Source organism: Haematobia irritans, chromosome 3 (assembly GCF_050003625.1).
Source record: "Haematobia irritans isolate KBUSLIRL chromosome 3, ASM5000362v1, whole genome shotgun sequence".
Lineage (NCBI taxonomy): Eukaryota > Metazoa > Arthropoda > Insecta > Diptera > Muscidae > Haematobia > Haematobia irritans.
In genome coordinates, this window is record NC_134399.1 from 6,632,323 (window position 1) to 6,658,445 (window position 26,123).

General features: G+C 35.4%; 1 protein-coding gene across 4 annotated transcripts; it reads left to right on the forward strand.

The window, feature by feature from the left end:
- Positions 1-6,892: 6,892 nt before the first annotated feature.
- On the forward strand, positions 6,893-25,142 carry Pits (Protein interacting with Ttk69 and Sin3A). 4 transcript variants are annotated; one of them, XM_075302549.1, is made up of 4 exons: positions 6,893-9,130; positions 22,758-22,859; positions 22,929-23,371; positions 23,438-25,142. In XM_075302549.1, exons 1-4 carry the CDS (start codon positions 8,356-8,358, stop codon positions 23,576-23,578), a joined length of 1,461 nt encoding a protein of 486 aa, XP_075158664.1. In that variant the 5' UTR covers positions 6,893-8,355; the 3' UTR covers positions 23,579-25,142. The 4 variants fall into 4 exon arrangements, with proteins under 4 accessions (XP_075158664.1, XP_075158661.1, XP_075158662.1 ...); XM_075302546.1 differs by having other exon boundaries at positions 6,894-9,130; positions 22,569-22,859; XM_075302547.1 differs by having other exon boundaries at positions 6,894-9,130; positions 22,926-23,371.
- The last annotated feature ends 981 nt before the right edge of the window (positions 25,143-26,123 follow it).

Sequence of the window (26,123 nt, forward strand, 5' to 3'; positions counted from 1 at the left end):
AATGTAAACAATCGATAACATCGTTCTATCGGTAGGAAAAATAATAAATAATGCAAAACTGCTTTATTATGGCTAAAGCTAACAGGAAGGAATATCGTCTACGTTACTATAATGCAGGTTCGTCATAAATTTCTTGTTAATAAAGGCTCTGCAAAAAAAATATTGTCGTGAGGACAAAGATTTCATGTCCTTAAAATACGAATGCAAATTTTGCTTAGAATAGAAGACGCATTTCTCTAATATAAAGTTTTTTTCCCTGTCCAAAAGCTGATAAACTTTTCAATGAAGTCGTATTGTCCTTAAAATTAAGTGATTTGATAAAATTGTGTTGTTTATAGTACACCTCACGTTTAATAAATTCTTACTCAATATTTACCATAAATGTTTATTAACTCAATTTGTCGGGTATGAAATCTAAGGCCCGTTTGCAATGAATTAAGGCTCCAATTTATTAATAAACAATTTCAAAAAGCCATAAATTTAACAAATTGGGTTTATTTTTTCGGGATCCCGAAAATCCCGGGATTCAAAATAAAAAATCGCGGGATTCGAGATTAATCCCGGGATTAAGACGGGATTTATCCCGGGATTAAGACGGGATTTATCCCGGGTGACAGCCCTAGTGTATATTGACAACGATGTTATCGGTACTCAGAAGGACCTACATACGTACAGGATTTCAAACAATAATATTCGGCCGACATTTTTGTTTCCATGGCGATAATCAGAGTTTGCTTCCCAATAGCAAGCGTAACATTGGGTTCACGATTCCTGTACAAGAAGTGGCTTACAATCAAGGCTACTTTATGGTTTAACCACCCTTGTAATGAAATTTTTTTCGCGAGCCAATAATACAGTTTTTCAATGTATATCTTATAGATGATAAAAGTAAACAGTCGATAACAACGCTCTAAAGAATATTCGTTAACAAATAGCAATACATTTCTTATTGGTAGTGGAAAATTCCGCCAGAGGTGTATACCGGGCTTTACGAAATATTTCTAGTTACTTATGCATATTAGAAGGAATGGAGACTGATTACGTTTGAGGTGTTACACTCGAGCAAAAACACCGATACTTTATAATCTGGTTATCAAGTAATGAAAATTTCATATGTATGTGTGTTTATACATATAAATATGTATGCATGCACTATGCATTCTCATTTGATGCAATACAAGTTTCTATATGCTCTTCGTTGTTGTTATTTTTGTACTGTTTACGAATATCATACGGCATTCGTATTTGCTGATCTGACGTCACACAATCAACATGTATTTGAGTGAGTACATACATACATATAGCTTTATATCTAGTGGTATGTAGGTTGTATCAGTCGTTCATACAGGTTCTGAGAGACAGGTATTTTCTATAGCTGTTGTTTTTGTTGTTATGAGATGATGATCCACAAACATTTATGAGATGAGATATCAAAGAGAGAAATGTAAATCTGTCAACAGGTTCTTTCTTCTTCACATGCCTGTTTTGATTTCATCATACAGCAAACCACACCACCAACCAACCAACCAACCCTACCACCACCCCTCACCATATCAAAAAGAATTATCATACATAGCCATACATATATGTGAATATACATTTAAACATACCTACACACCATTCGTCTATCCATCAAATCAGGTTTCACACATCGCGTTTGTGGTGGCACAGAAGTAGGATCATTTGAAATAGCCGTTACGTATTCAAGGTCTACCACACACCACCGTTGTCATCATCGCCTTAATCAAAAAACACAACATGTTTCAATAGATGCATTCAAAACCCATACATACCATATGTATCAATATAGAAAATACGTAATCGCCCAAATACACTACATATACTCGGAATAGGGAAAATTTCCCATATGTAAATGTGACTGATCTTTTTTCTACAATTAATTGCGTTCTCACATACATCTGCATGAAAGTTGTGTAAAATAATGCCAAGTTTCAAAATTAATAGGTTCGTTGACGTTTTTTTGTGACCGGACCAAATGGGGTCCAAAATCGAGGCCATTTTAGCCCATTTTCATCAAATTTTTGGTCGTTTCTCCCAATTTTTCTAGTATTTTGTTTTCTTTTTTTCATATTCAGTAATTTTGCCAATATATTAATTTGACATACCATTTTCAATCAGACACATTTGGAACGTTTGAAAAATATTTGAATTCTAATTGTATTCACACAGATATCATACAATTATCAAGCGTTTCTTTTCAAAAGAAAGATTACAACTTCTCGAGATAATTTTCTTATTTGGACTGAAAATTTAGACATAAAATTGCAGTCTTTGATTCAAATTTTAATATAACTTGATGGGGAGTAAGCCCAAAGTAACCTTTTATAAAGTTTTTTCTTTAAAATGGATTAGCGGCTAAACTCGAACTTAATACCCACCTTTACTGAGAGAGGATAAGGAATAGTTGAACCGAACCTCCTTTTGATATTCGCCGGCAACTGGGATTGAACCCACGACCTTTGTATGCCAGGAGGTCATGCTAACCATTGCACCAGGATGATGGTTAGAGAGAGATTTTATAACAGACATTTCATGGCAAAAGGGATCGACTCAATGCTCTATGATCACTATAAAATATTTGCCCAAAATGAGTTCTAGCAACCCTAGATTTATACTTACCATTTAGGAATCTATCCCATTGTGGACAAATGCAGCTTATGCCTATGTTCGTCTATATACAAACATGAATGCAATGATATATCATCATCACATGAATTGTTTTAGCAACGTTTCACGTAATTATTGGCATGATGTGACTAAAGTACTACGTATAGACACAACCATACCAACATAGAATCAGGCATTCATATTATTGCTACGTACGAGGCGGTTAATATACATACATACATATAAACAATTATATGAGTTTGTATAAAGCAAGTTGAAAAACATCACTTGGCATTAAACCAAATAAATAGTATATACAACACTCCACCTCTGTCTCGTAAACCAGAGCAAGAACAAGAACGACCACGAATAGGAATTTTAAAATTTTTGCATCAAGATCCGTTGGCATAATACACCACTAACAACAAGAATAACAACAACAACAACATCATCATAACCACACATTCCAGTTTAACTATTTTATTTCTATTTTCTGTATCTTGATTTGTTTCTTTGCGTCTCGTTTGTTGCGCTTTCCGTTCTCTCTGTCCGGCTCGCAACGGCCTTTGATGGTTTGTTTTCTTTCGTATGTTTTTATTTTTGCAAATTCTCTACACTATTCATCACAATCGTACGTACATACATACAAACAATGTAGTCCACCAAATGAGAGAGTATGCGTATGAACCATCTTATGGTGAGAGAGTGTTAGTTGTATCCATATCCATGTTAAATTATTCGTCAGCTTTTCTGTTTTGTTTCTTTTCTTTTTTTATTTTGTTTTTGTTTACTTTTGTAATTTTCTCTTTTCATGTTTATTCTCTTCTATCATCCACGTACATTCAGCGATATTACAGCATTTTAGATAGACTAGGGTGTGTATAGCTATATAGTATCTTGAAAATACTCTCGTTAACCCATACCATATATACACTCACGCAATATATTACATAGTATCGTGCTACCAAATAAATTCGTATAAGAAGAGTCGTAATGTTGTTGGTTTGTATAGTCTCAACTAAGAGGTGAAAGGAGAGCACATATAGTGCAGAGATTAAATCTAAAGATTTTAGCCTCCATTGACTTCAGTTATGCACCTCTAATGAAAAGTTTTCCACTGCCATAAGAAATCCATTGGTGCGAAAATTTCGTGTTATCGATTGTTTACATTTTGCTGTCATACGAATTAAATGGCAAAACTGTGTTATTGGCATGTATCAGGAATTCTCCCAAGAGCTGCGTACCGTTCATATTATCAGTTTATCCGTACCATAATGCCCGTGTCCAGATGTTGGTCATACCATAATTTATGTTCGATGACATAATCGATACGGGATCTTGTTAATATGATGGATTACACATTTACCGACAATTCTTATCTAACAAGAGCATTCCTATGTCAATAACATAGTTAGTAAACACAACCTAGCGACAGTCGGTGGGTGTGGAGTTGTTATCCACTTCGGCTAGCACCGTTGTCATTGCATCCTTGTTCTGAAAATTAAAACGTATCCATAAAGTAAGAGGTAAATCCTGCATTTTGGGCAAGCCAATTGCTAATCGAAAATTTTCATGTTGCCTAGACGAAACTGTTATGTCTTTTAACACTGGGAATTCATCCTTATTTTTAGTACTAACGTCATCTTTCCTTATTTATACTACGGCCTATATATAACATACATTTATCATTTCCCACATTTTAGATCGATATCCAAATAAAATTAAGCGTCGTCATTTTGACAATGGATGGCTGACCATAGGTTAAACTTAAACTATTGTCCTCCAGTAATTTGATATATGGAAGGAAACAGTCGATAATAAAGGGCTCGTTATATGTGACATATTTATAAAATTTATGAAATTAAACAAATGTACAATTAATAATGAACAGTTTTTATCTCGTTTTCCTTTTTTCAAATCCCAAACAACTCTCTCTTCAAAAAATAAAAAATATTTTTCAATTACAGACTATGTGACTACGTCCCTACACATTAATCAATTTTTCTCTGAGCGTAAAGTGATCGTCCATTGTATTCTTTTTAGTATTAAAAAACCGCAGATATTTAGATTATTTAAGGCCAGATTTTCGAATGAATAAACTGGACAATTTGTATGAAAACATTCTAGAAATTGATAATTTTTAGACAATTCTACTTTCTCTGACATACCCAACCTATGAATGAGTGTTGTCATCTCTAGACACTATGAACTCTTTGCGTGCCGCGAAATTATCTCTCCCGTTATCCCCTATTTGAACAAGTTTTCTCACACGCCTCTATCTCCCCCACTTTCCGCACCATCTCTCACTCTTCGAAGCATGCGACATTCTCGTTTTGTCTTAAACTGGTTCTTTGGTATGTTTACATTTTTATTTCTTTATCGATTATGTTTTCATCTTTGCTAGTGTTGGTGTACTTATGACGCGCCTCGATTCGTAAAATGTATAACACACACACACATTGTCGCATTACACACCAACTAACTATCTATGACCGCAATGACGGAGAGGCCGATAGCAATATTATGGTGCGGGATGAGCTGCGCGAAGTAAAACTCGTTTTGTAGTATACACACACAGATATTTTCGTACTTTTATCCTAATAAAAAAAAATAAATTTTACATATACACATTAATCTGGGCGCGTTGCGGTGTGTATCTGACTAAAAACCATACAGTGGCGTATTTCATCCGGGAGTACTTGAGGAGAAGAAGTAGTATCATCTAGTGAACATATTATTTACAGGTGAGTAAGGAAATTTTGTCATATGTATTTAATGGGAGAACATTTAAACAATCGATAACAACGTCTCATGTTAGTAAGAATAGCGGAGCTTTTTTCATAGATAGCTAAAATTTTTCTAGGTTTGCATACCAGGATTTACAAAAATATTCGGTATACTAAAGGCAATACTCCAAATTGCATTGCTATTTCTGCAGCATATTCGTATTAGCGGAAATTATATGAAGCATTACAAAACGATTAAGTGAAGATTTTTCTACTACGCCCTTATTATGCAGTTCTACTAAGCTAACATTATGTCTTCGTGCAACTATGGAAAACATGATGAAATGAACCCTTATTACTGGTAGTATTCGTCCATTTGAAGTACATACAAATGGTACCTGTAACGTTTTTAGCAAATGATCCATCGAAATATTTCCTAGTTGTACTATTGTGTGACGTCACATACAACGAGAACCCATTGCAAATGGCTTGTTTTCAAGCACAGTGGTTTGATGACAATATACTTAATATGTATAATATTCGAATGTAAATGAGCTGTTCAAATGCTATCCGTGGTCAAATCGGGACCGACAGTTAGCAAAAGGCCAAAATTTAACGAAATTGTATTCTACGTTTTTAGATTTAGGTTGTTAAAATAAGTAAAATAGAATGACCTGATGCGAACTTTAACTACAATTTACGAAAATACCCATTCTCATAGAGGCAAAAGTTATCTAAAAAGTAAAAAAATTGTGACCAAATTAACCGCGTAGTAGTTCATTCTTAATATTTTAGAGAATCGTACGAAAATTTATACCTTTCAAAATACATTTTCCATTCTCTTTGTATAGCATTGAAATGCATTGATGGGCTACAAAATTAACAAACATAGGCCCGGTATGCTCCTGTGGAGGAAATTTCGTTTTCGAGCCAATAAAACAGTTCTGATATATAAACAATCGATAACAAAGCCCCACAGAATTTTCGTTAGCAAATATAGCAATGTATTTTTATGTATAGGGGAAATTTCGTTAGAATGGCATAAAAAGCAAATTACATCTATCACAACAGATGAATTCATAAAAAATTTGCCATAACAGTTCACTGTGCAAGAAAACTGTACTTTGTCATGCGCATTCCATTCTCGTATGTACACGTACATGACGATTGCTGGTACAATGAACGTGTGTGAGTTTACGTGGTTATCACCCCAAAACACACACACCGCTGCTACTCTTGTATATTGGCTCTCACACGAGTATTGAATAGTAGTATCTTCTCAAATAAATAATCAAGAGAATGAGCATTTAGTTGGCTACCATGTATTGGTAGGTGGCTAGTTTGGTTGGCTGGCTAAGAAGGAGGATGATAATAATGCTGATAATGATTATGATGATGTCTTGAACGCAGAGTGGGTTTGTCAAGGTAGTAGGGAGGGACGTATAAGCAGAGGCTACACTTTGTGAATGGTGTATACACATAAGCGAGTGTGAATTTCTCGAGTGATTCACAGTGGTGGTGTTTGCCTCTATTCCGTTTTATTCGATTGCAGACTGTCAGATACAAAGGTAGCGTCGTGCGCGTCCAACGAACGGATACCACATTTAAGTTTTTTTATTTTTATATACATATATACAAATAAATTTATGTATATCGCGTCGGCTACGGCATTAAACAGAGAATAGGCAAGCGGCAAATGATGGTCACATTCAATATTGAGACTACTACTCAATTAAAAAAGAAAAACTAAAACAATAAAGCTCGTCATTCTAAAAACGTTAAAAATTTCGTAAAAAAATTGTCGGAAAAAAACACACATAGTGAATATAAAAAGATAGAAGAGAATAGAAGATACAAAACTTCGTTAATATGTGCATTTCAGTGCAAAATAAGAATTGAGGACTGTGAGATATTCAACATTAAAAGTGAGAATAGTGTGGAGAGGATGACCTCAAGATTTCATGCGCTTAATTCTACTACAACTCCCCCCGGTCCTCTCCCGATTTAAAGTTAATATCTGCTACGCATTATACTATATGTAAAAAAAGATACGGACATATAATATACATATGGTGTGGAAGTCCTATCTGTATATGTGTGTGTGTTGTTATTCTTGAACACGGATATAGTTAATTCTCTTGCTTCTGGTGTTTTGTTCATTCCTCTTTGATTTCCTCCTTGCTTGCCGAATACACAAAAATCAATAAAGGACCTAGCCAAGAGAGAGGAGAGAGCGAGCAAAAAGGAAGAAACGAACGGAAAATTTTCTCACAACCGACGTTGGTTTGTCACTACAAAACCATACACACACTTACGAACACGGCAATACAATACGATTCGGTCTTATAACGGACAACGGCCTCATGGATTGTGTTAGTACGTTTGCGACGTTACGCGAGTGCAGTAGTGGCAATGGTTGTTTTATTTTTTACTTTAACCGTTGTGGATAATGCGCGGATGAACCTAGAACCGATTATTTAGACCTACACAATAATTGCACTTGCGACGAGATTCAAAGAACAACATAAGATTATTAAATTCCGTTTCGAATTTTTTAAACAAAAGAAGTACCATAAAATTCTAGTTTTAGTTTACCACAAAAAAAAATATAGAAGTGTTCTAAACACCCATTAAACCTAGTGTAAATGTTCCAATTGGAATTAAACCAATTTGCTGCAGCGGAAGCAGAAAACAGAAGAAATGAAAAAAGTCATTAGAAGAAAATTTATTGTATGTATTGTGTAAATTTGTAGACTGGTGTAGCAGCTACCTAGTTTTCGACAAACAAAAAAAAACAAAAAGAGAACAGGTCGTGTATACCTACAGCCAAGAAGAGCTGCGCCTAACAGGCAAAACAAAACGGAAACAAACTTATTTTCAACCCCATTGTGCAAAAGAAATAGCGCGGAATATTGCCCCGAAAATCATAGGGGGAGTGACCAAGGAATACTAAACCAATAACACCAGTGATTTTTCCCAGTTAAAGCTATCATCAATCACCATGTCCTTACAAACTAAACGCCAACACTGTTATTTATGCGATCTGCCCCGCATGCCTTGGGCCATGATCAATGATTTCTCTGAGGCCGTGTGTAGAGGCTGTGTTAATTATGAGGGAGCTGATCGCATAGAATTGGTCCTGGATGCTGCCAGACAAATGAAACGTTTACATCAGGCCTCCAAACGCAGTCATGAGAATGGTGAAGTTCAACCAAACTCCGTGCAACCACCCACACAAGGACAGCATAGAGTTGCTGGTGGGGGAGGCGGACCCATAAGTGTTGGAGTCGTGGGGCAACAGCAACAACATCACCATGCTTATCCCTCACAGCGTATAGGACCTCCACAGACCACACTAATGGATTTCCCAGTAAAGATGGAGGCCCATGATGCTAATGTCAGACCCGTCCGTATATCCCACATGGCCCCGCATCACATGTCCATGTCCAGTAGGGCTGTAGCAGCGGCCGCGGCAGCAGCAGCAGGTTCCAATATAAATCCTTCACAGGTGGGAGGTCCTGTGCCGCCCGCTTTGTCGGTGAATTTGAAACGATCACCCTCTGAAGAAGATGATCATGGTCACACAGATGGTAGTAGTGGTCCTTCGGGTATAAAAAGACCCGCCATGGATGATCCCACAACACGTCCACCCCTAACCAGAGGCGAGTCCTTACCGGCCGCCGTCTCATTTGTCTCGGAACGACCCACAGGAATGCGTGAGAAGCATCAACCCGTCAGAGCACCCTCATTCGATGCCTCCACTTTTAAACCAGGCGGTAAGTGTCCTATCTCAAAAATAACGCCCATTCCTAAATGGGCATTACACAAGCACTATAGCTTTATCGATGTTGATTTGGTGTTGTTGTAATAATTGTTGGTAGTGCTAACATAGATTATAGTGACAAGATAATGTCCCACATTTCTCCTGCTACCACTCCCTCAATTTCCGGAGGTATCATCAGTGATAATTATCTAGAGGTTGATTTGTTGGCTCGTACGATTTGCGGCGCAATGTATTTGAATTTGCGCTGAGCGATAGCTAAGCAACGAAGAACGAAGGCGGCGAGGCAATGAGTGAGGGATCTCTTTATGAAATTAAATCAAATCTGAACCTCTTGAGTCGAAATCCTATCCTATCTTATCAGAGAGTGACTGGAGTTCACACACAAACACCGCAAGATAAGATAAAACTTTCCAGTTCAGAGAAATTGCCTAGTTGTGAACTACATTGCCTGAGGTACCCTACATATGGCCAGAATATTGGCTGACACCCCATAGCTTGACTACAGATAGGAAATGTCCCTGTGCTACAAATTCGAGGGTTGCAGATACAAACCTGACAATATTTTCTCTACATCTACTCCACATTTGCCTGGGTTTTATTTGGAACTGCTTATCAGAAACAAAAAAACGAACATGCTTGGGGTGAAAAGCTTTTACTCTGGCTTGACTCGTTATTCATGTGTGTGTTTGTGTACATCAAGGGCTCATAATTGTAACGGTTATCCTGTAAAGTATTGTGTTTTCATTTTTATACCTAGTTGTAGTCATACATACAGCCATACATACCTATATGTATGTACGTATGTATGTACATTCCATATGTAGATATACTAACATGTGTCTTGTGACTATCCATGAACTAACCCCAGACCAACCAGTTTAGTACGTAGCTCGTTCACTGAGCCACGAAAAAATGTCATGCGCATTGAACGAATTTTGCTAACGTGCCAAAATCGTTAACAACCCAACTCTCAACTTAGAGCTGCTCACATGCAGACGTCTACCCCTACCTACACTACCAAAACAAGTTTAGGTCTATGCGCTCCGTTTGTTGTGTATATATGCGGTGTGTATGTACCTGCTGCTCCATTCCCCATCGTCACCAAACCAGTTTTCCACGATTTCATACTCAATGTATAGTAGCCTGATGCTACTTCCCAAATCTACAACAGTTGTATCGGCAAGACAGGGACATCAGTACTTGATAACTTGCTCGGGTACATCTCGTCCCCGGATTGAGTGGATCTTAAGGCAAGAGACGTATGAGGTCAGGTGAAATATGGTTACAGGAGAAGCACAAGTGTATGAAAGAGTTTGACTACTAATTTTTTTAGTGCATCACTAGAAAACAAGATAAAGAGCGCCAGCAAGGAAAGCGAAAAGAATCAAGTTAAGATAGCACACAAATCCTTTCCGACCACCCCTTTCATAACGTCTCTTTGCCATCTTTGTGTTAACAGGAACTTACTCTCAGTTACAGGTCGGCAGAATTCTGAGCACAATGTTCTATATAAAGTGAATTAAAGACCACCACACCACACAGAGTTCCTGTATAGTAGATCTGAGACTACAGTTAAAATCTAGTGAATTTGATATATGGAAAGAGAGAGTGAGAATACATAATGAATGCACCCTGTACCTATGTATGGATGTATACCAAGATATTTCCTTATTTTTACTACTACCAATGGGGTTGGACACGAAATTTTGGCGCGTGCAATTCTGTTTTGCAGAAACAACAACAACAAAAACTCAGAGAATTCAGAAAATTGGAATATAAATTTAAAAAATATATATAAAAAGATTTTTATCTCTGGAATATATCCAACAAATCCTTTTTGAATAGATTAAAAAAATCTACTTTCAAGGACAATTTCAGAGACTTTTGATAAATTAATTTATATCTATGGACATTTACCTACCACAATGGACTGAATAGTATAAGTGAGCCTGATAATAAATCGGGCTGCCACTTTTACCTAACTTTTATGGGCATTTACCTGCTGAAGATCGATTTACACCTTTAGAGAAAATTTAGCAAAAGAGCATTTTTTTCTATCCATCAGAAAAGCATGGGTATTTCCCTAGTGAAAATCTCCTGAGGCATTTTTATCGATATGGGATAGTGTTGCCACTGATTACGGCATGTACGTCCAGCGGAAATTCCGTTTGTGTTCCAATATTATAGTTTTGCCATATATTGTTTATGGGAGTAAAATGTAAACAATCCATAACAACGCCTCTGTAACGAAAATTTCGTTAGATGGGCAGGTCCTAAACTTTAAAATTAACTTTAAAATTATATCCGTAACGAATGCATTCGTTCGACTCGAAATTTTAATGAAATGAGCCACCGTGGTGCAATGGTTAGCATGTACGCCTTGCATACAAAGGATCAAAGGTTTAATCCCAGTTTCTACTGAACACCAAAAAGTTTTTCAGCGGTGGATTATCTCGGTAATGATGGCGAAATTTCTGAGTTTCAAAGCTTCCTTAGGTAGTTTCAATGCAATGTGAAACTCCTCGGCTATAAAATAAGGTATATTACTAAATAATAAGAGAGGAGTTTACCACTTGTGGTATCCTAACCTAGCCATTATGAAAACTCAGCTGATTTTGCCGATTCAGTCGAAATAAAGTGCTCGTTCCGATAGGGTGAGAAAAGACCTCTACAAAGTTCGCGTTTGCCCTTTGGCAAAACTAAATTAAAAGGGGGAAATAAGAATAAAGATTCGGCTATTCTTTGCAAAAACTAACATGCAAGGTATGGCCAATTAAATAATTTTTCATCCTTAAATCAACAAAACAAAGAAAACTCCTTGTACATGCCAATAAGGCAATGTGTTTCTTATGGGAGAAAATATAAAGAATCGATAACATCGTCCTAAGGGAAATTTCTTTAGCAAATAAGAAAAATTTGTTAGTCGGAACTTTCCCCTTCAAACGAAATTTTTGCAAGCTTTAAAAATTTATGATCGTTGTTTGTTAAACCGATAATCAATTTCTCTCCTATGCAATATTTAAAGTCTTATAGAACTATTTCAGATTTTGAAAGTCAATGTTTATATACATTAAATTTCATTGAATTCTCGAAAATTTTCCGGCAAATTTCATTGCTATATTTAATTGAAGCAACCAATAAGATGAGTCCACGATATAGATAATTTTGTTTTACCTTTGTGACGTGGATCTTATCTGAGCGTGGCTGCAAATCACATGGCATTGCAGAACACACAATTTAAAACTGTTTCTAATTATATGGTTGAAAAATATCCCTATCACATTAACCATTTACTGGCCCCATGGGAAATAAGTTGTAAAAATATATTGAAAATTATTTTATGGTTGAACGAATTTGTTTCGTAGTCTAACGCTCGAAATGTCCAGAATTTTAATAAGCATTCATAAAAGGAAAATTTTGTATATAAATCATATACATGGTTATTGAAATATCCATTGTTCGTATGACGATTCGTAGATTTGTTTGAACTAATTGTTCTATTTAATTGTATGGTTGAGAAAAATTTGGATACTGATCAATTTTTCATATGTGAAACGAATGTTTCCGTTTGCCTGAAATCTGGAAAACATATTTATAACCTGAAATTATCAGCTGTTTTTGGCATTAAAGTATTCGTTTCGAATGTGATGGTCGAAACATTTCTCCCAAAAGCCTAGTACTAAGATCACGTTTTCGCACGAAAAACTGTTATACTCCATATAAACAACGTTAGCACGGAATAAATGCGAAATCTTTATTTTGAGCATTTTAAACACATATTTATACAACCCTGGATTTTTAGCACGAAAAAATTGGCAGGCATATTTTTTCGCATAAATAAGTTAACTCCCTGCGTTTGAGACCCTAGTTACGGAGATAGATGAAGATAATCGTTTTTTGCAGAAACGAACTTAGTACTAAGCATAAGGAGTGAATAGAATGGCACAGATTTCTCAATCCAATGTCATATGACATATACCTAAACCAGCAATGGGCTTGTTGGGCACTCTATTTTTTCTAATTATTTATAACCCTATTTTAAGAATTCTATGCTACGTACGCCTACCGACAGTCGCTATGATTGTATTTATACACTTAGTACCATTTGTTGCTTAAATAAGATCGCTTTCACATTACTGCATTTATTGCGCTTTACAGACTATCAGTTATTCCGGACGGAATGTCGGTGTTTGTAAAGAATCTTACAGTGTGTCGGATCGATACGACTTGTCGGCGATGACTAAATAATCGGTAAATGTGTTATCGATCCCATAAACATGCAGCAGTATCGATTATGCCTTCGGACTTAACTTATAATGTGCACAATATATGGGATATGTTCGACACGAGCACCGTCGTCCGGAATAACTGATAGTCTGTAAAGCGCATATGGTCAGTGTCTCATCCTTCCATTAATAGCGGAAAATAAACCATCAGTTAGTTAATTTTTTGATTGGATCCCATTTATCGACACGATAAATATTAACAAGACATTGAGAAACAGGCCCTTAAATTGGCATCTTGCCATTACTTCAGTAAAATAATATTAGGTTCAGATTCAAAGAATTTTTGTACAATTTTGCAAATTTAAAGGTGATTCACATGTTATTTATTATTGCATTAGCACGAATTTCTTAAATATATACTTGACCAGAGAATGAAGCCGCCGAGTCGCGCCGCCGATTTAAGCCGTCGCCGACCCGTTTTTAGCAGTCGACGCCGCCGCCGAATATGTCGACTCATCTCGACTCAAATTTAGCCGCCAATTAATCTAAAATATTGATTTATATCAGAAAAATTTAATAATATTTGTTATAGTTTTTGCCAAAATTTTTAACTTTCCACCTTCAATCAATTAGTATCAAGTTGCTAAAATAGTTTTACAAAAATTTAGCTCAAAAAAATTTGAATGAAATGTAAATTTGATTGTAGGATTGGTTGTACAACTAATCTCATTACAATTCGGAAAACTTCAAATTGATTTTATAATAGATAATTTTGCGCCGCCGAACAAACAATTTTTTATCGGCTTAGCCGACAAGCCGCCGCCGCCGGAGGAAAAAATTTAGTGTTAGCCGCCGCCGACAAAAATGGGTCGGCTTCATTCTCTGTACTTGACAATATATACTTTCCCTTTTTTCTAAAGAACAAACAAATGGCCCAATTGGCAATGCTTACTTTAGGGCAAATTCGTTCTGAATTTCTGCAATCACACGCACAATCACACACAAAGTCCTTATCTCCCTAACCATTTACAGATTGTAGTTGAATCAGTAGAAAATGTGTACATATGTCCACCAATAATTGGGATCGTATCTTATCGCAAACGGAAAATTTGACTGATAAAGTTCGGTACGGTGTGTGTATTATCAAGACAGCTTCAGCGAGTTCGCAGCTGATAATGAGGACGTTTGCAACTTGTTGTTCTTTCTTATCAATATCAATAAGTGGTTCTCGCTTACTCCTCCGAAAAAAAATTAATTTACAAATTGTATTTACTTTTGATACCTCGCTATCTAAGAGTATAGAAACAGACCGAAAGACAGACAAATACAAATAGTGATGTAGCTGCTATGTACATACATGCATACATATCGCAAACCGCTGCTAGAGTGATTCGTATTTGTATTTGCAGAGACTCTTTGTTATTATTTTTATTTGAGCTGATAACCAGAAATCTTATCGCATTCAATACCATGCCATACTTGATTTGGATTCCTTCATAAACGCACCGATGAATATGTGGGGAGGATGGCTGGCTGATAGTGCGATCAACGAATGCAATTTATATTTGAATGCGAATGTGTTGTGAAAATCCTTATCGCTCGTTGACAAGTCAGTAATATAAATAAATCCAGACAATCAAAAACTTGTATACTCTCATTTTTAATAGAGTATGATGAATATGGTATGAAATTGTATGCAAAATTCTATAAGCTGCAAGACTTAAACTGGCGTAAGAATCTTGTCTCAAGTTTAGAATAGAAAATTTCCAACCTATGTTAGCAAACCAATTGCCTTTAAACAAATTTTTAATTCTCAATAAATATATATGCTCATTTTTCGAAATCGCATTCAATTCAAATGTATATCAAAGGTAAAGTAAAGGTATGGCGTAATAATAGAGTAACTTCGGCGAAACAGCTGACCATAAATTGTTTTACAAATGTCAATAGCGTATCTAGACAATTTTTAGCTAAGGGGCTATAGTCCCATTTCTACAATACATTAATATATACAGTTGAAAATCGTAAATTGGTTTTCACATTCTGGGGAGGGGGCTAACAATTTTCTGGAGGGTTTAACCGGATGTTAAAAATCTTCATGTTCGAGTCTGTCGAACATTTTTTTGCCAAACGTTTTGGAAGTTCATGTCTAATGACGGCATCCCCAATTCCGCCCGGTATGAACCACGGTTGCCACAGTTGGAGAATTCTACCAAAACTGGTAGATATTTTATTGTTTGGTAGATTGGTAGAATTCTCGATGTTTTGGTAGATTTTGCAAAATATTCCGCTCGAACTAAGAAGCATTTCACAAATTTTTAAGAGCAATAAAATGTTGACAAAATTTTCTACAGGAATAAAGTTTCGACAAAATTTACTATAGAAATAAAATTTTGACAAAATTTTCTATAGAAATAAAATTTTAACAAAATTTTCTATAGAAACAATTTTTTTTGGTTGGTAGTTTTTTGGTAGATTATTTCTGGCTCGTGTTGGCAAACGTGTATGCACCTCTAGAGAAAATTTCGTGTACGTGTCAATAATACATTTTCCCCATGTACACCTTATGGGAGCTAATTCTAAAAAATCGATAATAACGCCTCCAAAACTTTTCGTTATCAAATATGGCAATGCATCTCTTAAGAAAGATAAATCAGTGGCAACACTGATTAGTTTTCGAGCAGAGAGTATTAAGAAAACAAGAGGACGAAAATGTCTCTTCTACAAAAACAACAAATGTCAACCGTATAGATGTCGCACAATGCCTGTAGCTTTAGTATAACTGGCATTGCGGTCGAAGCGTAAATTCTTTATTAAGGCATCGGCAGTTATAATTTCAAATTGTCTGCCAAACAGGTTAATAGAATGAAAATATTTATATAAAAGAACATTTGTTACTACAAATTAGGTTCTAAATCCTAGTTTTCTTACGTTTCATAAGGCCAGCAGAGAATTGAACTGGGTGACGCCGACGAAAACTGTATGATATTTGAGAGAAGCGCCGAAAAAAACTGCATGACATTAGATAAATTTTCTCATGACTGCCACCTACTGACGCAGTTTCGCTTGACAGTTGCGTTCTCTTGTTATCTTAATACTCTCTGTTTCGAGTCATTTCAATTGCATATACATTAGGGATGCCGTTGTAGGGCATAAGCTTACAGAAAGTCAAACAAATCGAAATTTGAAAGGTCAAATTTTAATGAAAAATGCTAAATTTATTAAAAGTACATTTTCTACCCTAAGCTGCCGTCGAGTGGAAGGGCTATTTTGAGTATCGATAAGAAAAAATGATTCGTGGACAATGACCATTTGTAATTTCAATTTAATACAACAAACTTATCGCAATAATTGACAGTAGTGTTGCCATTTTTTATAAGTGGCCTATGTTTATTTTTTTCTTAACCCCTAATGACAGCAACGTTATCAAAACATCACTATTATAAGTCAAAATGCAAATTTCTGTTGCGAATTGTTCAAAAGCTATACTGTTATCGCCTACTTTAATGATGTCATTGATAAGAAGAGATTTTTGTAAAAAAGAAAAATCATTTGAATTTCCCTTTTAAAAATAACTAGAAAAGTGTACATTAAATTAATCAGTACAGATACCAAAAATAGAAATTACAGTTTTGCACTTTTAATTATCATCTTAAGGGCGGTACAAAGTTCATGTTTGAATTTTGTACCGGTGCAAAATAAGAATTTAAATACGGATTTTCTTTTCAAAACCTAACATATCATGGAGGGAAGGGGCCTAATCATCAATTCAAAAAGTTTTTATTCTATAAAATAACATAGTAAGGAAAGATAATTGTGACAATTTTTGATTTTCATTCGTGAAACACGAACTTAGTACTGGTCTTTAAGTTCAGTTCTATTGAAATTCGTTGAATTCTGAATTGTCACAATGATTAAAAACTAAAACAATCCAACTTACTTTCGTCTTTCGTTTGTCAAAAAACCAATCAATCGATAATACTTCACATTTAAATAAATAATTTTCATTAACATTTGGAATTATTTATTTGCAATTATTTATTTCGTAAAAAATTGTATTTCTATAGAAAATTTTGGCAAACATTTTATTTTCATAGACATTTTTCTCAAAATTTTATTTCCATAGAATTTTTTGTCAAAATTGTATTTCCATAGAAATTTTTGTCAAAATTTTACTTCTATCGAAAATTTAGTCAAAAATTTTATTTCCATAGAAAATTTTGTCAATATTTTATTTCTATAGAAAAAATTGTCAAATTTTTATTTCTGTAGACAATTGAAAATATTGTATTGTTTCTATAAAAAAGATTTGTCAAAGTTTTATTTCTATAGTAAATTTTGTCAAAATTTTATTTCTATAGAAAATTTTGTCAAAATTTTATTTCTGTAGACAATTGAAAATATTGTCCAAATTGTATTTTTATTGAAAATTTTGTCAAAATTTTATTTCTACAGAAAATTTTGTCAACATTTTATTTCTATACAAAATTTCAATTTTCTATAGAAAATTTAACACAAAAATTACATTTCTTGTCGATAAAACAGTTGTTCACTACGAGTATGTTTCCTTCCCATAACGTATTAATATTTGTCCACAATTAATTTCATGAGCAAGCACATCGGCATTTCGCCTTTTTGGAAGGTAGGGTACTTACTTCTGCCAATATTGAAATGAAACCTTATCAACAATTCAAGGCAGCATTGAGTTGCCGTAACACCGATGATGATGATGATGATCACTATGTATGCATGAAATGTATGACTGACTCTTAGTGGCAGTGGTATTAGTGGTCGCTGTGATATGTACGCGAGGTGAATATAGATTTTGTATTGCTGCGAATACTGGGCTTAGTCCAAAGTTATTGTTATAATTAAATTTTCTGGTCACATACGCATAGCCACCAACCAGCATTAGTAATGAGTTAGTGAGGGAGTTTGCATTGTAAGTGCATGCCAAACACGTACTTGTCTCTTCTCGTCCATTTCAGCACTTCATGTACTGGTTGGGGGAGACCTTTAATTTTACGGACATTCAGGAGCAGTTTGTAAGCCAGTTGGGGGTGTTGGCACATAGAAATGGACATTCGAATAAACGACCTGAACGCGAGGGCTTAAGTGACTGCTTTATTGTTGTTTGAAATTCAAAACTATGTGCCTACAATGACGGTGGACGACGATTGAGTAAAGTATGTGTGTTGGGAAGACTAGAACAGGTTTTACAAGTGAATGTTACTTGTATAATTTCAACTAAGGTTTGCACATTTAAAGTTTTTATTTTATCATCTTATTCTTATTTAACCGCTAAAATATGTTCGCATGTACTCACATATGAATGTACGTATGGGTGTGTGTGTGTTAGAATTGTTGTCTCCATACATATATGTGTATGTGTGTGTATGCATTCGCCATGCATACAACATTTTTGTTGTTTCCAAGCATTTGTAGATGCACCACATTGTTTTGTGCAATGTATGCCAAAAACACGAATAGCAACCAGACTCATAATTTCCAAGCATCCGCTTTTGCCACTCCCCCCTCCCTCACCCCTTACAACAATCACACAAATCCAACAATCCAAAAACGTAACACTTTGCTAAGCGTCGTCATTACTGAGCGAAGAAAACAAAAAAAAAAAACGAAAAGTAGAAGACAAACGACAGCAACATCCACGAACAAGAAGAGGAGAAAATGAACTTGTATTCGTACATGCACGTTTGCATGGCCAACAGAGGCATACACACCTCGACCCAAACACCCGACCCTCCCCCCAATTGACCATTGTTATTATTACTTTTTAGTACTACCACTCTGAAAATGACGTATGTATGCGCGTTGTAGTTGAATGAAAAATCATGCTGCTCTGTTATTTAGCCAGAGTCGTGTTTTTTTGTCAGCCAGACGAAGAGCCAGTCAGAAATTGAATCGAACACATGCCCGAATGTAAGAAACACGCGCCCCTACCACATTTCATGTCCCGCTAAACAGTAAGTTTGCTTATACCACGCGATGACGGAGAGCCAAAGAAGAACGCACAGTGGTATATATTAACCAGATATTTATCTTTAAGCCTAGTATGCAGTTGTTGCAAAAAATCCTTTTGTTTGCCAATAATACAGTTTATTATTGAAGAAAATTGCAAACAATCGATAACAACGCCTCGCTGAAGTTTCGGTAGCAAAACCACCAATCTTATGGGTAGAGGAAATTTCGTTTGTAATGAATGAATCAAATTAAAACCCCACTGTGCACTACTAATGAAACTGTCGACATTGCTGAAATTGGTTCAAAATTTTGGTGTTTTGTAGAATATTAAAATTTGTATGTTTATCAGTTCTCATAACGACATTGCTGAAATTGGTTCAAAATTTTGGTGTTTTGTAGAATATTAAAAATTTTATTTTTATCAGTTCTCATAATGGCCAAAACTCATACTCATGTCATAGCTTGAAACTCTACATGTTTCCAAGGTCGGTATGAACATCTAGAGAAAATTTCGTTTGCGTGCCAAATAATAAAATTTTGTCATGTAATTGTTTCGAATTTCGGTATGCAACAGTTTTGCGATTCTTATGAAGTAAATTTTAAACGGTCGATAACATAAGAAAAATTTTACTAGCAAAAGTGTCTGTATTTGCATGCACAATTCTAACCAATGAAATTTCTGACAGATGAGAAGAAGAAAAGAATATTTAATACAAACCTATATAAACATAATTTGAAAACAGGGATGATGACACATCTGGTGAGGAGTTATTATCGATTGTTCCCATAAGATATACAACTGTGTTATCGGCATGCAAACGAAATTTTCACTAGAGGTGCATACCGGGCTTTAAAGAAGAGTAAAATTTATTTAAGAAATATCCAATATTGCAGATTAACAATACTAATAAAATAGAGGACAAAATTACCACTGTCATTCCACCCTCTGCTCTGGTCGTACACCCTCAAACTTTATGGGACGTATTGTCGTCACATGAATAAAAATAAAACACACATATTCCACATACATTTGTTCACACATCTATGTTTTGTGTGTGTACAACACATTTTTGCCATACAAAAATATGCGCCCGGCAAATGATCAAATAATTGTTCGTATATTTAAGTGTTGAATGTTGATTCTAGTACGAAAATAACAACAACAACACCAACATGTATGTAAATGTCTGTCCGCGCATGAATCTACACACAGATTCGTAGTTGAATGTAGATGTTTTGGAGAATATGATATCAGTGGAAGTTTGTTGTTAGACACACACAAGTTGGGCAGATGTTGTTTCTGACGTTGGTTAGTTGGATGACTTTGTTTATATTACCACCATTCCAACATTTAACATTTGTTCTTTGCCATTGAGGTAGTGTAACATTGTGTTGTCGGCTTTTATATCTATTATAGACATGCCATGATTGTATTGTGTGTGGTACTATGTATGTATATGTGTTTATGTGCTTTTGTAGCATTTCTGCTGTTTCTCTTTTGTTGTTTGTTTCGCATGTGTGAGTATCAAAACAAAAGCATACACAATAGTAGGGATAGAGCACACAAGAATGAAAGGAAGGAAGGAAAAAGTTGTCGGAGCACTAAAAACGAAAACGATACTGAAAACAATAACAACAACGGACGATTACACGACCGCACCATCTAAATATAGGCAAGCCATTTAGAATGAATTTGTTTCACCCAACACACCAATGAAGTATAGGCCTTTTAATGTTTATAGTTCATTCAGTTTTATCCGAACGGACGGAAGAAAACAATCATTCATGTATATGTTCAGTAAAGTTAGTGGTTGGGGGGTTTACAACGTATTTTGGATAGCAAGAACCGTTTTACCGGCTAAATTTTTTTCCGGAAGTATTTGATCATCTGTGATCAAGGATAACATGTTTCATGAGCATAATGTTATTTTTGGATAACATTATGCTGTTGGAACATGTTTGAGTTGATCATATTCCATATAATAAATGTGTTGGTAATGTGGTGTCATCCGCCTACTTTTTATTTAAGGACACCATAGTCTAGCAACAAATTCCTATTCGCTCATTCAAGAGAATAAATCCAAGCGCGCAGTTCTACCGACAATTTGATCATATAAGAAAATACGGTTTTGCCTGGTTCCTCATGAGAGGACACTGCAAACTGAGTTATCGATACAATCAATTTACGCGAGAGAATACTGCAAACCGATTTACAGATGCTATCCGATTTTTTTGCTTTTCTTTACATTAGGAAAGTATGGAAACAATAGAAGATGAAGTTAGGAAAATAACAGCAGAGTGTATCGAACCATAGACGGCATTCGATACAATCTTGTGGTCTATTATTTTTTGTTGTATTACCATATTTGCTAACGAAAATTCGGTGAGGCGTTATATGCCGGCCTTAAGAACAAATATATTTTAGAAAATGATAACGATATACACTTTTGTCATGTATTTTATGGGAAAAAAGTAAATAATCGATAACATGGTCCCAAAAAAAGCTATGCGTTTTTATGAGTAGCAAAATTATTGCTGTAGGTGCATATCGGTCTATCGTATATATAAAGAATATATAAAACATATATATACAATAAGTCACAACTATCACGGTTATAATGAATTTTTAATAGGAAGGCCATTGCCATACAGAACTTTGAACCAAAATAGTAAGGTTAGCAGTCTGTCAAAAACCTACTTATGTATCTCTACGGAAATTGTTTCTACCTAGGAGAAATCCAGGGGTAATGATTGTCAATAAATATATGTATACCCATCTCTAGCGAATATTTCGTTGATATGTCGATAAGAACGTTTTATGATGGATTTCAAAAAGTATAATACGCATTTGGACATCCATTTTCATAATTCATACATATGAGCAACCCAAAGTTCGTTGGGTGGGAATACATGGATCGATAAAATTAGTTTCCAGCAGAAATGCCCAGCAAATCTTTTGACCGATCTCCACAATTTCAGTTATATGAATATAGCTTAGCTCTCCTTGCTTTTTGTCGTATTGATTGTTAGCTAGTACTTTCGATGCAACCCATATATTAATATCTTGTACATACTATACAAAATATCAAATTTTATCACTGTTTTTCGCTGTGTATCTCACACACTGCACTGCCTTTTGTTTGTCTTGAAAATGTGAATAATTTTTGCTTTTTCCCTCTCTCCCTTGGCGGTGGGATAATATCCTTTACATCGCATTTTTAGTTTTTCCAACATTGCCTCATCCGGCCGTTTCGCTGGGCAATTCGACGCCGCCAGCATTACCAACATCTCAACCACAACCTCTTCCACCACAGTCAATAGCACCACCATCTATGCCACAATTATCAACAACAGCCTCTTCAGTTACACAATTAGCTCAAAGTCCGATGGCTAATTTAATGTCAATTACAGAGACATTGCCTCCAGGAAGCCCACGCAATGGACCCAGTCCTCCAGGACCACCGCCACCAAGGACGGCATCTCGTGGTAGTCAACATTCGCCGAATAGTTCAGGTGAGTTTTAAAATAATTTGTGATTAAAATAGGATATACTCATAGCTTTGTTTCACCTATATGCAGCAGGTTCATCGTCAGGAAGGCGATCGTCAGGCTCCCGTCATGTATCCAGTACCACAGTCACTAGCTCGGAAGCCCAGGGCAATCAACAGCAGCAAAATACAGGGCCACCTGTGGGGCCAGGAGCATCGGTAAATAATGCAAGCGGTGGCGTTAGCAGTGGACCAACAAATGGACCCTTAACCTCGGCGGCACCGGGTGGACCTGACGGTGTTTCAGGACCAGCAAATAATAATCCAACAGGCCAGCCTACAGGAGGTCTAACAAGCACGGGACCAGCGCCACCTGGTACAACAGCACCTCCCCCGAATACCACCACACAAAATACTACGCTTAAATGTACCCTCTGCCAAGAACGACTTGAAGATACTCACTTTGTGCAATGTCCTTCAGTTAATCATCATAAATTCTGCTTCCCATGCAGCAGAGAGAGTATTAAGCGGCAAAATGTAAGTTAGGTCCTCCTTAATCGTTAGACCATAATTTAATTTTCTTTTCTCTTGGTTTTGTTTCAGGGTCTTGGCAATGAAGTGTATTGCCCTAGTGGTGATCGATGTCCTTTGGCCAATTCAACAATACCATGGGCTTTCATGCAAGGCGAAATCACCACTATTCTGGGAGATGAGGTCAAGGTCAAGAAGGAACGGGAGTCTTAATGTCCATTTTATTGCAAAAAGCTGAGGCGAGCTTTGGAAAAATACTAAACACAAAACTCCCAACTATTAACCTAAGCAGACGACGAGTTTATTCTCTCAATGCAAAATCGAACCGAGTTCAATACACATACCACTAAAGAGAAAGACGATTGTATTTTTGTTTTTGGAAAATGGCAAAGCAGCTTGATTTTTGGCGGCGTTTGTCAGACTTGTATTCCGAGATAAAGGCTCTCCACCCACCACCACCACCACCAACACCAATAACCTTAGTTATTTAAATACATAAACATATTTATTTTGGAAATCATTTCGAAAATGTACTCGATTTTGAACAAGGGCAAAGCGAGTGCCCTGGAGCTATTATGTGTTCCAAGAAAATCCAGCAACAACATATTTGTCGTATCAATGTTGATGGAAAATCAATCTGTCTTTGGTCAACTGCTACTCCTGGCGTTTGGAAACAAGCATAATCAATATTGTAAATAATGGAATAATTAATTATTCACATAGAAAATATTTAATATTCATAGCAAACTATATATATAAATATCTATAAAGAAAAAAAAAAACAACTATACATATATGAAAAAAGCGATTTATGTAGGTCTAATTTATGTTGTATGTATGTAATATTCTAAAAATGTATTTGTTTTATTTTGTATGTATTTGTACGTGCATATCTATTTATATCGTTGAATGTGTGTGTGTATGTGTCTATGTATGTCAGGACTATTCCAAGGATTAACTCTCCTTAAACAAAGATGATGGACGTAACGTAACCTAATCACTTGTATATTAAAGAGACCAGCAGGAATTTGAATTTGAATTTTGTGAGAGTTTTTTGTTTTTTAAGTTACGTTATTTCCATTATTTACCTCACATTAACTAACAGAGATATATTTGTATATGTGGGTGGGTGGGCTCTGAGTGTGTGTGTGACCTTACCCGGGAAGCACATGCATAGCTATATACATAAAAGATTATTGTACTCTGGACCTTATGTAGGTCAAAGTCAATGGGCCCTATGTAGGCTAACTCAAAAAATGGGGAGTGAGTATATAATTTTTAATTGACACTTGATTTAATACCCATCTAAAGCAAAAAAAAACAACAAGTCAAGGATCCTTAGTTTCCAATTTGTAACATACATGCATGGATACATACACAATAAGGTTTATACAAAGTAAAAACCAATCCCGATTTAAATATTGACTTTGTGTTGTACACATATTTTTTATATAGCCATACGATCATAGCCATAGCAAACATACCACGAAGAGGATGTATTCGAAAACTATGATCTAAATTTTGTAAATTCTTTTGTAGTCCTGTAGTGTAGTAGCGATAACAAAAAATAAAAAATGATAGTGTGTAGTTGTAGTAAACACATTCATGAGCCTGGCTGGGCAATTGATTGTGTAGTCCTAAGTAAAACATTAAAAAAAAAAAAACAGCAGCAACAGTAAACGATATAGTGGCTGCAAAGATGGTCAACAATTTGATATTGACCCACCCCCAAGATAATAATACACAAAATAAAAAGATGAAAACTTAATATAAAGTAGATGCTAAGTATTCCTTTTAATTAGTCCAAACCCAAGCAGATGATGATCACAATTCAAATCAAATCACAAATGAAAACCGAACTTTTGGAACAAATATCGATGACTATTCAAATATCCATAGATGCTCATTTGTTTGAGATGATGAGTTGGTTGGCTGGTTGGAATTCTTCACATTTAGTTGGTATTAGAATAGAACTCGTAACAGATCATAAAGCAGCGGTATAATTAAATAATCTGAATGTTTGTTTGGATCACATTGTGGGTACTCCTCTATATATAGACATATACAAATTTGTATTGATCTATAATTGATTTTTGTTTTGGAATAGGCAATCGAGAAATCAAACAACCAGTATTGTAAAAAAAGCACGGGAAAATTATAGTGACCACCTTTTTAGCGATATGCTTCAATGGTTCTATACTATATAGCCTAGCAAATCAATTGTGCAAATCAATAATAGAAAAGATCAAGAGGCCACTAAATACAGATAGAGCCAGTTGCAATTTGTTTGCCCTAATGGTGGTAATAAAAATTAACCAAAAATAATTTTTCTTGTGATATTCAGTGTCGACATTTAAATTTTTTTCACTTCTCCCCAAATACCTATGAGGGGGAGAATTAAGGAAGATGCAAAATCATTTTTTACTCGAAATACAAAATAAGAACCACAAAAAAGTAGCTAATAAAAATTAATAAATTGGAAATACATATACATACATGATAATTTCCAATAGGGATATCAACATCAGCAATTGTTATCTTCATCAAAAAATCCTATAACAATACATCATGTTTCCCTATTGGCTATACAAAGAGATGCTATCAACAAACGCAACATAGAAAACATCCAAGGACTATATACAAGTTTATTAGTAGCCCCGTAACCACACAATCACAATTACATTCAAGTGTGCGTTCAATATTGGATAACTAAATGCAATTTCTCACACCAAAAACAAATAAAATAAAATAAAATAAA